Source organism: Apteryx mantelli, chromosome 4, assembly GCF_036417845.1.
Source record: "Apteryx mantelli isolate bAptMan1 chromosome 4, bAptMan1.hap1, whole genome shotgun sequence".
Classification (NCBI taxonomy): domain Eukaryota; kingdom Metazoa; phylum Chordata; class Aves; order Apterygiformes; family Apterygidae; genus Apteryx; species Apteryx mantelli.
This window is the reverse complement of record NC_089981.1, coordinates 87,435,826-87,452,373: the sequence shown is the minus strand read 5'-3', so window position 1 is coordinate 87,452,373 and position 16,548 is coordinate 87,435,826. Positions and strand designations below refer to the sequence as shown.

The 16,548-nt window shown below is 41.1% G+C and overlaps 1 protein-coding gene across 1 annotated transcript in view; it reads right to left on the bottom strand.

Annotated features, from left to right (window-relative positions):
- The window catches only part of MAP4K5 (mitogen-activated protein kinase kinase kinase kinase 5), a 71,363-nt gene that overhangs the window by 4,521 nt on the left and 50,294 nt on the right, over positions 1-16,548 (bottom strand). The window contains exons 16-30 of the mRNA XM_067295192.1: positions 14,831-14,873; positions 14,143-14,353; positions 13,754-13,851; positions 13,557-13,598; positions 12,829-12,913; positions 12,658-12,737; positions 8,841-8,901; positions 7,889-8,003; positions 7,704-7,762; positions 6,433-6,536; positions 5,834-6,011; positions 4,545-4,613; positions 3,759-3,851; positions 1,840-1,910; positions 1,142-1,197 (exon numbers count right to left, since the gene is read on the bottom strand). Of these exons, the coding sequence (XP_067151293.1) occupies positions 1,142-1,197; positions 1,840-1,910; positions 3,759-3,851; positions 4,545-4,613; positions 5,834-6,011; positions 6,433-6,536; positions 7,704-7,762; positions 7,889-8,003; positions 8,841-8,901; positions 12,658-12,737; positions 12,829-12,913; positions 13,557-13,598; positions 13,754-13,851; positions 14,143-14,353; positions 14,831-14,873 (1,365 nt within the window). The remainder of the gene's footprint in view (positions 1-1,141; positions 1,198-1,839; positions 1,911-3,758; positions 3,852-4,544; positions 4,614-5,833; positions 6,012-6,432; positions 6,537-7,703; positions 7,763-7,888; positions 8,004-8,840; positions 8,902-12,657; positions 12,738-12,828; positions 12,914-13,556; positions 13,599-13,753; positions 13,852-14,142; positions 14,354-14,830; positions 14,874-16,548) is intronic.

The window sequence follows — 16,548 nt, the reverse complement described above, 5'->3', positions numbered from 1 at the left end:
CCCTCTGCTTTTTGTTTTCCACATACTTTTCAAATAAGCGAACTGTGCTGGTTTAACCCTACCCGTTGGATATCTCAAAGGGAGCCTATCTCAGTGTTAGTATTTCACACGCTGATCTCCCATGTCACATTCCCCAAAGGGTCTTCAAATGAAGTCTCTCTCCTAACAGCTTCCATCCCTCATCTTCACTTCTGCAACTCAGTAATTCTTAAGTGATCCAAGTCAAAAAGGTGTTGCCACATCTCACTCACAGAAGCATGGTAGAAAAGACTCCTGCTCTGCTTGTATAGCGATGCAGAAATACAAAATGAAGGCAAATCAGTTGAATGAGATCAGAAAGGAAGAAAATGTTTTCTCACAAAACTACACTTACTGGAAGGACTTCAACCTTCTTTCCCACCCCAAAGTGTGCTTTGCACCAAGTTGTTATTCAGATATGCATGTTTTTTATAAAAGTGGAGGTGAACCAGATAAGACACTGCTCTCCATCGCTCTGCATGTTTAGGACACCCCTGTGTTCATCAGCACAACACAGAAATGTGAGCCATTTAAAGGTATCAATTCCAGTATGCAAGAAAGACTCAGTACAGCACACACCTGGACTAATACACACAGCATTTGTACAGCAATGGACCTCAGCAGAAGCTTATTCTTGCAATAATAGAATATATCCCCTGCACTGCTGGTATACAGCAGATTTCCAGGCCTCAAGGTTCGGAGTAGTGAAGATTACTTAAGTAATTAGTTACCAAGGTGATGCCAGTTCACTTTGAAAATCCAAACCAAAGCCAGAATCCAAGCCAGAAGCCTTTCCAGAAGTGCACTGGGCACCACGCTTACCATCTGCCAAAGGCGGCTGCCATCTCTGCCTGTAGATTTTTCTCCTATATACTGCGTTTTTGTTCACAGTTCCATCTCTGCAGTGGAAAGTGGGGGAGGTCACAGGGCCCTTGGAAATCATTTTGGATTTGGATGCAATCACTAATTAAATTTTTGACTATTGCAGGCAGGAAACAGTGTCGCTACCTCCCACAGGACTGCCTACAGATGGATTTGTGGTAGTCTGGAGCAGAATTTCAGCTGGTAGGTAGAAAGCTTGTTTAGAGAAAATAAAAGGTTTATGTTTCTTCAGGGTGATTACCTGTCTGATCCCAGCAAGCGGAAAACCCTGGTCTCATCTGATATCTCTTGGGTCACCTGTAGAAATATGGAGACATTAAGGCCCATTTCAGTGGTAAAATGAAACAAAAAGGTCTGAGTTTGAAGGAAAAAAACCCTGATTAGTCTTTTCAAAAATTCAAATAACATTTAGTGCAAATTACCGGACTGAATCAGATAAATCAACACTAAGTTAAAAAAATCTTTTAAATTTCATAAAATAAGACTTATTTAAAAAAAATTACATATAGTAGATAGTTATGAGTCTAGAGGACTTGTTGTTAGCACACTTGGAATATTTTGTGGAAATCTTTGCCAGCAGAGAGACTGGCTTTCCCCTGCAATTTCATGCAGAGTTAAAGGGATGCTGCCAACTAGAGTTTTTTCAGGAGAGCCAAAAAAACCAAATGCTGCTTCTACCAGATCTGCACTGACTCTGTGCAGAACCAGTCCAGGTGTCTCTAAACTGTATGCTTGGAAATGGTGTTGGTAAAAGCACATGTGCTTTACCAATGGCAACACGTGGCAGCAAGTCAGAGAAAGAACCCAGAAAGCTAAAATGGTGACAATGAGGGGCACAGACACTATCACCAGGGAAGCAGCTAGAAGAGTCAGTCAGGATCAGCTGGTAGATGAGGACCAGGAAGAAACTAAATCTGGAAAGACTGGGAAATTACTTACTTCATCTGACTTAAAGCTTTTGCCCTGCATGCCATGCTTCCAGAAGGCCAGCACACTGTCTTGAAGGCACACTGCAGAGGAGAAACATAAAATCAGACCCAAGCATAGCTTGTTTGAACCAGGGAAATCTGGGTTTCCAGCAGCAATCATGGGAAGCACGTGGAGAAAATGCATGGTGAGACTTGGACTCCTGGCAGAAGACCCAAACTCTGAAATCACCATAAAAAAACTGGACTGAAGTTACTATTTGGATCAGAGAGACACTTTTTACAATTCAGTTCAAAGCATACCACTCAGACATTCCCCGTTTGCCAAGACAAGACAGGCATCTCTGTTTTTTCCTTTACTCCCTTACACTTCTATTCTCCAGATCTTTTTCTGCTAATGATTTGACTTTGGAGAAAACACCAGGAAGTGGTTAAACATGCTGCCAGTCAAAACCCAGCGGGTCACTGGAAATTACACATCATTTTAATTATATTTACTTCAAAATAGACATGAGTATGAAAAATGGGAGGAGTCTTCCATTCAGGGCTAAAGAGAGAACACAGAAAGCTACCAGCTCTGAATGATTTAACTACCAGACTGCTTAAAATAATGGATGAAGAACTTGGTATTCTCTAAGCAGTGTTACAGACACATATATTTTATACATGAACTATTTTCCGAGATCCTGCTTGTTTTTCTTTGTTCCTCACAGTCACATTTTGTATCTGCTCAGTATTAGCTATACCCTAAACACACAAAACAAAGGCATTTAACAGAATCCCAAGAGCAATGTCTTTCACAGCTGCCTTTTTCTCTACATTTAGATTTACATCTTTATCTGTTACTCCTCACTCTACCCTGCAATCAGACAACAGAGTTCTTTAATACTCTGAATTCCCAAGAGCCCACTTGGAGCATAAAGAACTGCTCACGTTATTCCAAGTCAGCTGGTAAGTGCAAGACTTTGGAATAAATGCTTCTGTCTATGAATTCCTTCAGGGTTCAAGGAAAAGGTAATGGCTGAGTCATGTTACGCATGTGTCAGCAGGAGATGTTGTACGATAGAGGTAAAGCAGGTAATTAGAACACATCAGAATTTAGAGAAGAGTCACAGGCTTGATTAAAAATATCATAACAGTTCTTCCTTCGGGATGGTTCTGACATATCTAAATAGAGATTCTGTATATAAGAATGTGCATTGCTTTAGCAGCTGCTGTTAAAGTACAAAATACCTATGTCAAGAATCTTCTGTTAAAGGGAAGATGCCTGAGGAATATCCTGAAGTCTAAATTGTACAGAACTGCTAACAAAAATGAGTTGGCTTTCTATTACTGATTTTGGTTCCGGAAAGAAGTTCAGGTCCTGAAATACAGAATTCTTTAATGTATGTTAACCAGATACTTCTAATTTTTATAGCTTTTTATGGCAGAAATACTCGCTTGGTAATTATAATGCAACTTTTAGGAGCAAGGCTGCTGCGTTCTATTAAGAATTAGATTCAAATACTATTACCCGTACTATTAAAAAATGGATGTGCTATCACTTTATATAAAATCCTAGCTTTTAGAAGACTGATGCAAATGAATGTATTACTAACATAGAAATCTTTTTTTCCAAAGATTCTTCTCAGTGCTATGGAAATGACCAGGAACAATCAACATTTTTCAATCAAATCGTGATACAACTTATTTTTAAGACAGAAATGACACCAGCTGGAAACATGCGCAGGTCAGACACGTACTGCCTGGCAACTGGCTTATTTTCTTAAACATGTCAGTGGAGACAAGGACACAGCTCACAATATCCTAAAGCAAGCATTTTTCAGTGTCAGGCCCCAAGGGGTGCACTAGACCAATCCATTAAAACCCCTTCAAAATTCATCATTTCAAGTTCTCAGTTCTTCAGAACAAGTACAGAACAAAATCACTTACCCACTGATTCAATGCAGAAATCAAAGCTCAGCTCAGAGGCCAATTTCTTGCTGGACTTCAACTTCCCTTGTAAATTCACAATTTTCACAAATTCTCAAGAAAAACAGAAAATCAAGTATTAAAACCCACTGCTGAAGAGGATTACAGGTGGCTCTAAGTATGAAATACTAACTTCAACTTTCAGGCAACAAAACAATGAGCATCCTTCTCTCGAAGTAAAGACAGAAACCATCTTAAATATTTCTGTATGTTTTTAGACTTTTTTTGACAGCCTTTCTAAAAATAACAAATTTAGTGCAGACAACCTATGGTTGTCTATATAAACGTTGAAACTGAAGCAGATTAAGTCATTGCAAAGTTCCCATTGCAATATTCACTTCTGATGCATATGAATTATTGTTACCGTGCACGATGTAGTGTTAGCTATCTATCCTGCTAAGCATATGCAATAGGCAAGTGCCATGTTTTCCAGATAAGTTTTAAATTTTTCCGATTTGCATATATGTGAATATTAATCTGTAATGCTGCATTACAGATTTCATTTTGAAAGGAACAGAAATAGGAAAAATAAGAAGAATATACACATAGGAAGAGGGGAAGTGGAATCACAAGAGTCAAAGCGAAAAGATCCCTTATCTGAACTGTATCTATTAGGAAACATTCCAACACAAATTAGCAATGAAGAGAGAAAAATTAACTTATGGTAGAGTTAAAAATCAACAACTGTGGCAAAACAAGTTTTGCACGAGGTGTAGTTAAGGTGCCCAACAGATACACGTTACTTACTGTCCAGGCAGACTAAGACGGTGTCTCTTTCCAGCTGTGTTACATGAATGGCATCTAACTGCTGATTGCCTTGGGAAAACGAAAACAGATTACGTTACACCACATCGCAAGTCTGATCGCAGCCTCCCCTCCTGTCAGCCTCTCTCCAACTGCAACAGCCTTTTCAGTATGTTACAAGCCTTTTGCCATCTGCAATATTTGTTATTCTTTTACTAAGGCTGCATGATCCCAGAATGCTATGGGAGCAGAACAGGGCCTAAGGACAAGCCAAACAGCTCAAAGCATGTATTTAATATAAAAGAGCTACTGCTTATCAGCAAAAAATGCTATGCTAAGCTCTAACTTAAAATGTAAGTCAGCTTTCTTCATGAAAAGGCCCAATAATGAACAAAAGAAATCATCAAGGGAATTAAAAAAACCCAAAAACCCAACCCTCTTTTCCCATAAATTAATGTCTGGAAAGATTATTGTGCTGATATTAAACTAGAATTTAATATTTTTCATAGTTTTAATCAAATTCTCCATACAGCTGCTAAAGAGCAGTATTTTAATGTGAAAAAAAGGATCCATCAAAGCCAGCAGAGAAAAGCATCTGGAAGATATCAAATAGCTTTTGAAGATCAAACAGAATCTTCTACTTATTAATAACCAACTGAAGATGACAAGCCCCCACCAAGGGCTGGAGGACTGACAAGATGCGAGGTTGACTAACACGAGGCTTTACACAAGAGAGAAGGGGAAAGAGCAGTGAGACTGACCCCAGTTAGAAGAAAACAGTATGCAACTACGAATGGGAAGAACTCAGTCGTTAGGGTCTGCATTACTATTTAAGGAATTTTAATTCCTTAAATTCCTTAAATTCCATGTCTAAAAATGAAGTCTTTTAAGATAGTTTACACTGAAGTTGGCAGATCATCACAAGAAGAACTTGGGATCAGGTTCAATATCACTGAATCACGGAATAGTTGGTGTTGGAAGGGACCTCTGGAGACCGTCTGGTCTCCTTGCTCAAGCAAGTCACCTAGAGCAGGTTGCCCAGGACCATGCCCAGTTGGGTTTTGAATGGAGACTCCGCGACCTCTCTGGTCAACCTGCTCCAGTGTTCAGCCACCCTCACAGTGAAAAAGGGTTTTCTTATGTTCAGACGGAATTTCTTGTGTTTCATATGCTTTAGGTAGAGAAACTGCATCATTTTGCCTAGCATAAAGGGCTTCCAAACGTCTTCTGAGGAAAAGATTCAATAGTTACCAGACATTAAACAGCTGCAAGACAGACCAACAAAGTCTTACCTGCACCAATTTCTGTAAACCATGAAGATGCAGAGTTCAAGTTGATTGTCTCAAACTGAACTACTTGATTTGGTTCAGTACCCTTACTGATAGCCACGCAGACCATCGGGTACTCCTGCTCTGGTATCACTAGCATTTCAAACACATTCAAAGGACTTGGCAAAGGAAAATCAAAGTGCTGGAAAAAAAAAAATAAGGCATTTGTAGTATTTCCTTCTACCTTGAAAACAAGAAGCTTAAAACAACATGCACAAAAAGATACAGAAGAGTTTTTCACTGCTACTGAGAATCCACTTTAAGACAGCACAAGCTGTGAGCAACATTATGTTGTTCAGAGGGATATGGTAGGAGCCCGTTATTGCGAGTACTGGGCTTGATCCAACACTTCATTTGACTTCACTCATTGGATTTTCTTAGTCAAAGTGTGTCAAGCCAGATTTTTAAGCGCCCAGAAACCCACAAATGGGACTAGACTAGGATGTACTTTCCATTACAAATTCTAGAAAGGTTATTTCAACAACAGTATAATGATTAAGATATCGGGGCAGAAAAGAGGGACAAGCAAAATTAAATGTTGTAAACTAAAATAAAATACTTACCTTTATTAACATGAATTTCTGCATTGGCTCATACCACTGTAGAAGAACAATTCCAGACTGCAGTGCCCCACACAGATACTTATGTCCTGTGTATGGATTTCTTACTATATAAAACAAGCAAATAAACAAAACCTTTTTAAGTCCAGCAAGTTCAATGCATTCATAAAGAGAAACTAAAAAATGCAGCTATTTTTACAAATAATTTAAGAAATACTACCATTTTCACACTAATAATTGTCTTCTGGCATAGCGTTCAAATATCTTTAGTGATTACTATTGTGCCACATTCCAAATAAACTCAATTATCTGTATACTTAATAACAACAAGCATTTCTGCCGTAAAAGCTGCAAAGCCTTCTTCCTGGGGCTGCAGCAGGTGTGGGAATGAAAGGCCCAGGCTAAGCTTGACTTCAGGAATCATTTGCAAATATGCCGCCTGTAGACACGGGATATCCAAGCTCGCAACTAGGTATTTTGTTCTCTCTTTAAGCATTTTTAAGAGTGCAAAGGTACAATTTCTCATGTCCGTTTTTCAAAGGGATGTGCATTCTGTAGAAAACCCAAGCTTTTTTGAAAGTCAGTGACGCCAAAGACAAATCTATTACTTCACAAGCTCTAAGACTTTTTTGCAGGCACTTAGAACTTGAATGATGGCTTCAGTCCTCCCCAGGCTGACATCATTTTTATCATGTCCAGCAACTTCTTTGTGGAAAAAATACTTTTCAAATTAGCCTCGCTAAAAGTTGGATCTAGGTCAACGCTTGAGCCAAACTAACAAAGCAGAAAGGCTATTTGCGTATGTGCAACAAGTGTGGGATCCTGTGACAAGTGGTACATTCGCAGGCTGTCTGCATGTCACGGTAACTAGCTGGCTCATGGTTGAAACCAGCGATCCTAAACATCAGCCCATTCACGGAGAGCTCGACTCTCGTCCTTGGCAGCTCTCAGAGGGAACGTGCAACACGTCAGCTGCACTCTACCAGCACTCCCCGGGGTTTCCTTTCAGCGTCTTGCTCTAGACGGCAACACTTCTAGGTTAAGAGCTGATATGAAAAATGCTTGTGTATCAATGCCACTGAATAGCATAAAGACCCCCTGCATTAATTAGAAGGAAAACCATATACTAATTAGGTGCAGCATTAAGATATAAAGTAGTCATACTGTTTTCTGAACAATGAACTAAGTCAATTAAAAGGAAATGAGTTTAAGACATGCCATGTTGTCCAACAACAAAGGCCAGGAAAAAATTGTAAACCTGAGTGCCTACTCACCTATACAGCATTTGTGGCATCCTTTTGTATCAGGAATCTTTGTCGTTAAGGCAAACTTCCTGGAATAACAGTTAAAAAATGCATCAGCCATAGATGCAGAGGGCCTTTCATACTACTAACTCAACAGCATATAAAAGCATTTAAGGAAATTTTCACTTGTTAGAAATTGCCTCTAAGATCTGTACCTTGGTAATATTTTGTCAGGAAACCTATGAGTTTGAATATGAGCAGCTAATCCTGTTTTTTTGGCTTGTTCAAACAAAGCTATTAAATTATGGGAGTAGAGCTGGAATGTTTTCCCTGTAAGAGAGAAAAGCACAATTGATACCGCACACACATGCGCATGAGAGAAGAGTACATTTTAGAAAAACGTATGTATATAAAATTACCTTCTAGGAAAATGGACCACGTGCGTCAGATATTTCGAGTCCAATTATGAGGAAAAATAAAACAAGACAACAATAATAATGCATATGGAGAAGACATGGCATTCAACTCAGAGTTCATTTCAGTAACATTAAAGATGCTCTGAAAATTAGTTATACATACACGGTTTTAGAAGGCTGTAACTATGCAACAACCATTAATCCTATCAGGACACATTCTCTTTGTCTACAAATCAATGAAAGTGGTATTGCACAAAAAGCTGTGTTTTTAAAAGCACAATCCTACAAGTAGTCTGCATGTCATATTATCCTCTTCATCTGTTTCCTATGTAGAACCTCCTTATTTCAGGACAATTCAGAAAAAAAATTTTTTTTTTCCAAAAGAGTCAATCTGATGGATTAGTAGTATCTCATAGCCACCTCATTCCCCTTTATCTTGAGATGGTTTTTGTTTTAAATTGGATTTATTTTCCGAATCTGGTTCATATCAAAGATGCCATCAGGCACTGCAGACAATTGCATCTACCACTTGTAAAAGTCCACCTATAAACTTCTGGTCTTATCTATGAAAATCTTTTGAATTAAAGCACTCTGGAAGCTAAACTGCCTACACAAACACAAGGAACTATGCACAACTCTTTCCTTCAGAACAATCTGATCCAAATTATGCCCAAGGAAAAATACATTGTACTGAATGATGGCTTTAAAGGTTTCTCTTTATTTTATTAATTTTTCCTCTATTTATACATACCTGACAATGACATTAGGGTGTTATTGATAACATACAACCAGGTGCACTTTCGGGGAAATAACTGAAGAAGGAAAATATTTCCATTAATAGAAACATACAGGAATTACTAACCCTGGTTTTCTCTGCCTGCTCCATCTCTGTTACCATTCCCACAGCGATTGACACGGGAAAAAGTCCCAGCCGCAAATATATTCCTTGCTTTAATTCACTCTCTTAGACCCTTACTTAGTCCTTTTTTCTGTCTTAATCACTTTTCATTCCTTCTCTCTTCTACCCCTAAAACTTTCAAACTTCAAATTTTCTTTAGTTTTTAAATCAGCAGCACAGAGCTGAAGTGGGACAAATGGCACTACTGGAATACCACATATAGAAAGATATAGCTTGCTCTGGAATGACAGCCAGCGAAAAGAAGATAATGGTATTACAGCAGCCTACTTAAACCCCACGCAAATCGGTGGGGGGGGACAGGGGGAGGCACAGGGAGAAGCATTGGTATTTTCCAAGCCACTCGGAAAATCCTGTATTTTGTGCGACTTACCTACCTGGCTATTTGTGTTATCATACCGCTATGTAAAGAGAGCTCATGGAAGACATTGGGACGTATTTTTGTTTCAGAAGGTACTCAAGGGGCAGCTAGTCTAGATTTGAAAAGATTTTAAAGGTAAGAGGAACCTCCTGACAATCTGAAGGAGGGAGGCAACTTGGATAAAAGTGACTGCAAAATGACACCGTTCAGGCATCTCAACAAAGGAAGGAATGAGGATAGCAGAATAAGGACATGGATATCACAAAAAAAAAATTGAATATCTTGAAGGATATTCATAGGTAAGGTCCTACCATGAGAAAAAGTTCTAATAAGAAGAAAGGAGTTCATAGGAGTCTGTTGTATCTAAAGGAGGATATTAAAAAAAAGACAACAGCAGACCCGTCCAACAAAGGATGTTGTTGCAAAACACAGCAAAAGACCAAGACGGTTGAATCAAGGCTCTACAAAAGGATGGCTGTACCTGTTCAACCAAACGTCCATCTAACCTCATACCTATTTCCAACAGTCACCATAGGTGACACAGTTTCTCCACAGAAATGGTGAGAACAGGAAAAATGCATATGGTACTGCCTCTAATACTCTGCCAGGCACTAAACTTCTTCAGCTCAGAAACCTGCTGAATCAGTTGTGGTTCCTATGTATTTAGTGACTGTCAAAGGATTTATCTTCCACAAATTTGTCCAGATGCCCTTCTGAACTCGTGTAACTTCTGGCATTCTGGCAAAAAGTCCCAGGTCAGTCACCCACTGCTTATACTTCATTTGGCTCCCACTAGCTTCGCTGGATGGCCCCACGTTCTTGCACTGGAAGAGAAGGGGAATGAGGGAACGCTCTCCCAGCCACCACAAGATGGGTAAATATCCCCCCCCCCATGCCTTAAATATTGCAAACAAGTAATACAGCAAATGGAAACAATGACACGATGCTGAGGATGACAAGGCAACCACAGGATAAGCCTGAAGGAAGGAACGTAAGACAGGTTAAGATGCAAATCAAATTACAAAAGCAAAGTACGTTCCATGAATGTGTTAAATGGGAAGACAAAAGGAGGCTAGGTCCACTGCTTGGCGGGAAAGGAGGTTCCTCCTGGCTACATGATTAACCCAGTTAACAGCACCGTGATAAGAACTTGTGTGAGAAGCAATAAAGAAGATGTTAAATACTATTTCAATTAGATGTACTCATGACAGCAGGTCCCAATACACAGTACTTAAGAACTGACTCAAACCAAGCTCTCAGTAATGATTATCCTCAAGAACTGATGGAGGACAAACATGGACCCCAAGAAGGGCAAACACAGTACCTGCACTGAACCAAAAGGGCTTGAGGATCTCTAAAAGTCTGACAGACTGACTCTGGATATCTAGAGTAGCACAGGAACAAACCATGTAGCTTTTAATTAGCAAGGGATAACAACTAAGAGCGCCTAGTGTGGATTTGTGCAGAACAAGAAGTATTTGAAGATCTGAATTTCCTTCTTTATCAGGAGAACTGCTCTGCTGGGTGCAGTGGAACAGTAAGACATGATACATATACGAAAGATCTTGCCCCATATGCCATTTCCATATGCAAAATAAGAAAATATGGGGTAGATGAAACTACAGAAAGAAAACATAGAACTTGTTGGACATAAAAACAGAGTATCTGCCAGTAGTTTGCCATTTAGCAGGACAAAAACCAGCCTGTAGACATACAGTGTCTTTTTCTGAGGTTCTATTCAGTGTTTTCACTGAAAAACTAATAATGCAATAAAAGTATACGTATGCAATCAGCAGATGCTATTAACCTTGGAGAGACTGCAAGCACGCTGGAGGATGGGTTCAGAAATAAAAACTGGAGAAACAGTTCAAAAAAGTCAAGTAATGGCATTTAGTGGTGAGAAATAAAGAAACGTATCAATACAAAGCGGGAAAAACTGGCAAGGCAGAAGCACAGCAGCTGTAAAGCCCTGGGGATTGCTGTGGCTCACACGGGATTTCTGCCAGCTGAGGATGCTGTCACAGAAAGGAAACTAATCCTGGGATGCATTAAATGTCATTAGTAGGATGCTAGCAACCTCTCTCTGCCCACCACTGGCACATCTAACCTTTTAAAAGGATATAAAAAAGGGTCTGGAAGAGTCCAGAGAAGAACATTACATAAAATAAATTAGGAAAATGTACAAGGAAAGATTAAAGACTTTTGTTGGACTAACTGAGCAAAGAGAACATTAAGGCAAGGACAGGGGGATTTCAACAGTAGTCACCACCTTTTTTTTTAAAGTTTGTTAGAAAAGTAAATTGTTGTTCCTCACATCTGCTGAGGCTACAAAAAGATAATCAACTTCCTATTCTACCCTCTCCTATTGTATTTGGGTGCATTCTTGTATCTCTTAACTTGAGAGGATCTTCTCACCGCATCAGATTCAAACTTCCAATTCTCACCATCAAGCCCTTTATAATCTTCTCTCGCTTTTCTCCTTGCTAGACTCCTGCCCCACGCAACACCTTCCCCTTTGCCCATCTCTAGCTTTCTGTCCTCTAGCATGGTGCTCCTAGGGACTGAGGATTTCTTTCACTGCCACATGCACTTCCTCTTAAGCACAGATTTGTGCTTAATCTCTGTAGCACCCTCTAAGTGAAATCATCTTTCTCTTGCTATTAGTCACAGACATGCCCAGCCTGTCACCTCTGGTTTCTGACCTGTGCCGTGTCTTGTCTGAATTTGATGCTTGTTAGAGGCCTGAGCTGCCTTTGTGAACTGCTGTGGAAACCTACAGCTACACATCTCATCACCAGCATCTGCCAGCACTTCCTCTGCAAGAATGCTTTGCTACTCCTGACCCTAAAGCAGCAACCACAGCAATGCCACGGTTGTATGAAGTGCCTTTGGAAAGGGGTAGCCTGCCCAGCAAAACAGAAGCAAATACGTATTTATTAGTATGCGTCAGCTAAATTAAATGGCTGAGGGCTGTGATAACATACAGTGGAGAAGCAATGTGCCATCTAGTGGAGATAAAATGGACAAAGAAGAAAGGGTGGGTAATCGGCTGTCTCCACGGAGGAGAAAGATGTTTTACTACAGAACTCCTCTGAATGCACTGACACAGGAGCAGCATCAAAAAATTCACGTAAGTATGGGGACTATCACTTCTAGCACTTCCAGTGCTTACTTTGATGTGAATCAGTTTATGCCACAAAGCTTAGCACGCCCATCTACCCCTAATACGAAACTTTCTTGTTTCATAATATTGCCAAATCTGTTCTGCCTGTTCAGTATATCAATAGTCACCTGTTCCATCGTCGCTTCATGCAGTTCGTTCAAATTCAAAGTATAGATACCTTCTTCAGTTCCAAAGATAATGTACTGATCTAAAAAATTTAAGAGAAAATGTTTAATTCAAAAGCTCATTACCACTTTGGCAACAGGCAGGTTTAAAATATGAATGAAAAACAACTTTACCTTTAGTATCTGGATGTATCCACGATGTTGCACAGTTAATCTTCAAGGGGCACCCATCGAAGACTTTGGAAAAGCATGCTCCCATCTGAAAGACACCAAAACTGAAATCTGAAACAAGTTTGCAGTATAAAGTGTTCATCTTCTGGCACTTTGCCAGTTAGTACACCCCTGTACCACCGCTGCTCTCTTCAGACATAGAAACTCACTCTAAAATATTCTGATGCAAAACATTTTCTCTTCCCCAGAGCTACAATGCAGCCTTCCAAACCTTTTTCATGGACTTTATATACATTAAGAAACACAAAGGCAGATCAGAACGACATGGACAATTTTAAGTACCTACTGGACAAGACCAATACTAAGTGCTTATATAACGGCATATGAAGGCAAAACAAGCAGAAACACTCAAGAAAATAAAACCTTCTCCCAGGACTACTGCCGTTCTCCATTTTTCTTTATAAAACAGAGAATGCCCCTGGAGAGCACAGCCCAAAGAGGCTGTCAAGTCTCCATCTCTTCACATCCAGGCTGAATGGTGAAAGGATATTTTTCGGAAAAGGCATTTGGTATACAGTACTCAAAGAACTGGGTGAAAAGTGATTAGCTACGACAGGCAGGAAGTCACCCCAGACGAGCTGATAGCTTATTCTAGCACAAACTTTCTGACACTAGAGAGATGACAGGAGAGGAGACTTCCAGTAATTCCTACCGCAAATGAGATTTCTTACCAGCACCTTCGGTGTTGGTGGTAAACCATTGATTGCTGGCTTCTGTGGGAAGAAAGAAAGCTTATAAAATACCTCCCATGCACTGATATAAAACTGTACATTATGCTTCCATTCGTCTATATTTAGAAACTTTAACCAGTTAGCTAACATGGCAGTGAAATCAGGCAGCTGATCAGACTGTGAGTCACAGTACTTACAGGAAAATCTCTTTTCTCTTTTTTACGTGGCAGCTGAGGGATTTGTCCAGACCCTTCAACATTTTCTTCAATGAGTTTCAGCATGCCATCCCCATTTCCTGAAAAGAAGCCCAGACACATTTTTGAGCACCCTGGACACAGTCAAGGCTGTGCCTGCCGCCTGCAGGCAACACAGCGATGGTATTGACTGGCTGAACGTCCGTGTTTTGGCACAGACATTCCCACCATGGGTCATGGCTCTAATAAGAGCCAGCACACACGTGAAAAGGAAAGCTGCACTTTATGAATAGCTTAAATTAAGTTAACTGTCTACTGAAAACAGAGCGGGCTCCAAAACTGATTTCCTTTGAAAGGAAACAAGTCACCTTTTGGAAATGTAATGCATTTACCCAAGTCGCTGTATCTAGCTGTAAGCAGTCCAGGGCTGCTGATGCTGCTGGTCATACCGATGGGGGAAGAATCAGCCTGAGGCCCGCAAACAGGAATACTCTGTCTCCTATGAGCTGGCGGGGCTCTGTTTTGCGAGTCAGGAAAATGCTTTATTGTCTGAGACTTCTCATCATCTGGCAGGTTTTCCTCAGGGTAACTGTTTATTCTTGGCTGCAACAAACAAAAGAGATGAAGATTAACTTGGAAATGGCATCTGGAGGCATAAACTTAAGACAGATTTTGATTGAAGTCAGACTGCTGCTACATAAAGGAAAAAAAAAGTTCCCAGCGTTTGGACAAAGGCACGGGACAGCACACTGATCTGCGAGGTATTCCTCCTCCGATGAAAAAATCACAGCAGCAGAGGGACTGCTGAACAAGAGGACATTCCACGCAGCATGCTCCCTTCAGAGGGAAAATACCTAAAAGTCACTTTAGCAAGGACAGCATAAAGGCCAGGAATTCCCGGCAGTCAGGGAGGCTGCACAGGATGCAAGTCAGCACAAAATACGACGCTGCATGAAGTCTGCTGGCAAATGGTATTTAACAGGATTTACAGCCTACTACGGGCCTCAGACAGAAGCACTGCAGAGACCGCCTAAGTGGTGTCTGCCCACCCAAAACTCTTCAAACACCTCGGTCGCTTACCTTAGGAGGTAGTGGAGGTGGCCCTGCTCGCTTGAGGGTTGATCTGAAACGAAAAGGAGCAGTAGTTGTCTTAGTTACACCACCAACATAACCAGAACTGCTTGAGAGCAAAGGCTGTAAAGAGGACGAGCCAGATGCATAGAAAAGACTGATCACAGCTGCGCACAGCAGGGTTAAACTAGAAGCCTAAGAGTGGAAAAAAGCACATTAATACTTGTTAGAAGTGGGTTTTGATAAATTGTCATTCTTTCATAAACATGGAAGTTAGCGTTTGTGATGAAGGGTATTTGAAATTAGGAAATAAGTATGCGTTAAGGGACTCGTCCTCCGAAGGCGCCCCCTTCCACTACTTGTTTTTTTTGTACTCGTTTTTCTAGAAGATTCCTCCCGACGGTGAAAATGCTGCGTTTCTGTATCAGCCAGTAGATCATGTCACAGAGCAACGGCCTCTCGACGGTTTTCAAAGCGGCGAAACAAGTTTATTGGACATCGCCTAAGAGCAGCCCCAAGAGCAACTGCACCGCAGGCCGGTCACCAGCTGGGCCCCAACCGTCCAGCCCGATTTGCAGCTTTCGCTCCGGCTGAGTCAAAGGAGAGCAGCGGAGGGGCTGCGCATCCCCTAACGGGGATATCTGCACATCCGCGACTGGGCTCAGGACTGTTCGATTAACCTCGCCTCCTCGACACGAAGCCTGCTTGAAAGCTTTAGGCGCGTCCCCATACGCTCTGCCGTGCCCTGGGGGAGGCGCGAGCGAGGGCAAGCGTCGCTTTGCAAACCTTCTCCTGACAAGCAGCTAAACAGTCAAGCGTGCGTTAGACCGTTAAATGCAACTAGGCCTGGTTTTTATGAGCAGCAAGCCTGCCCGCAGCGTTTTGAGGAGAGAGCTTTTGCCAGAACACGGCCTGCTTCGCGAGAGCCACGCGGAGGAAATGCAACTGCGGCACGCAGGAGGTTCACTCACTCTTCAACATCTTCGCTCCCGTCGCCAAATTTTGTAAGGAGACCCCTAGGCAAAATGTTTATAAAAATAAGAGCTCTGCTCTGAGGTCAACACGTGCAACCGAACCGATCGGTGATGTAACCCGGTTTCACAACAAGCATCTCCCAGGTCTTTTCAAAGCACCGTACTTCTCTCTCAGCCGCAGCATTAAAGCCCTTTTCATTCAGCACATTCGCTGCCCCGCACCCCAGATCGTCATTTGAGCTTTCTTCCACACAAGCACCGCGGTGCAGATACCGTCAGCGAATCTTTCATTCTTTCTACCTGGTATTTTTAAATATTGCTGAAATGCTCAACCACGGTCTGTACAATCAACTAAAAAGGAAAACGGAGGGAGCTAGTGGGGGACAGATGGAGAAAAGCCTGCACAAAGAAAAAGCAGTGGAAAGTTCCCTCCTTGTAGCGTTATATCCTAAACACTCAGACTGTTTCCCATTACAGCGGGAATTTTTGTTTCAAAGCCACCACAGGGTCAAAAAAGAAATTGTGACTAGAGGAGCAAAAGATCACAGAAAACACATCTCTAAAACGACAACAAAAAACCCTGATATCATCTTGGAAAATGGCAATTTCAAGTTGTGTCTTCAAAAAAAAAAAAAAGAAAAAGAAAAAGTCCGAACTGCAGATACTTAATCCATTAAAACGCGTTCCTCTGCGCCTTTGCTAGGCCGCTGGGACACCGTGAAATCTACGCTCCTGCATTTACCAGTTGGGAGA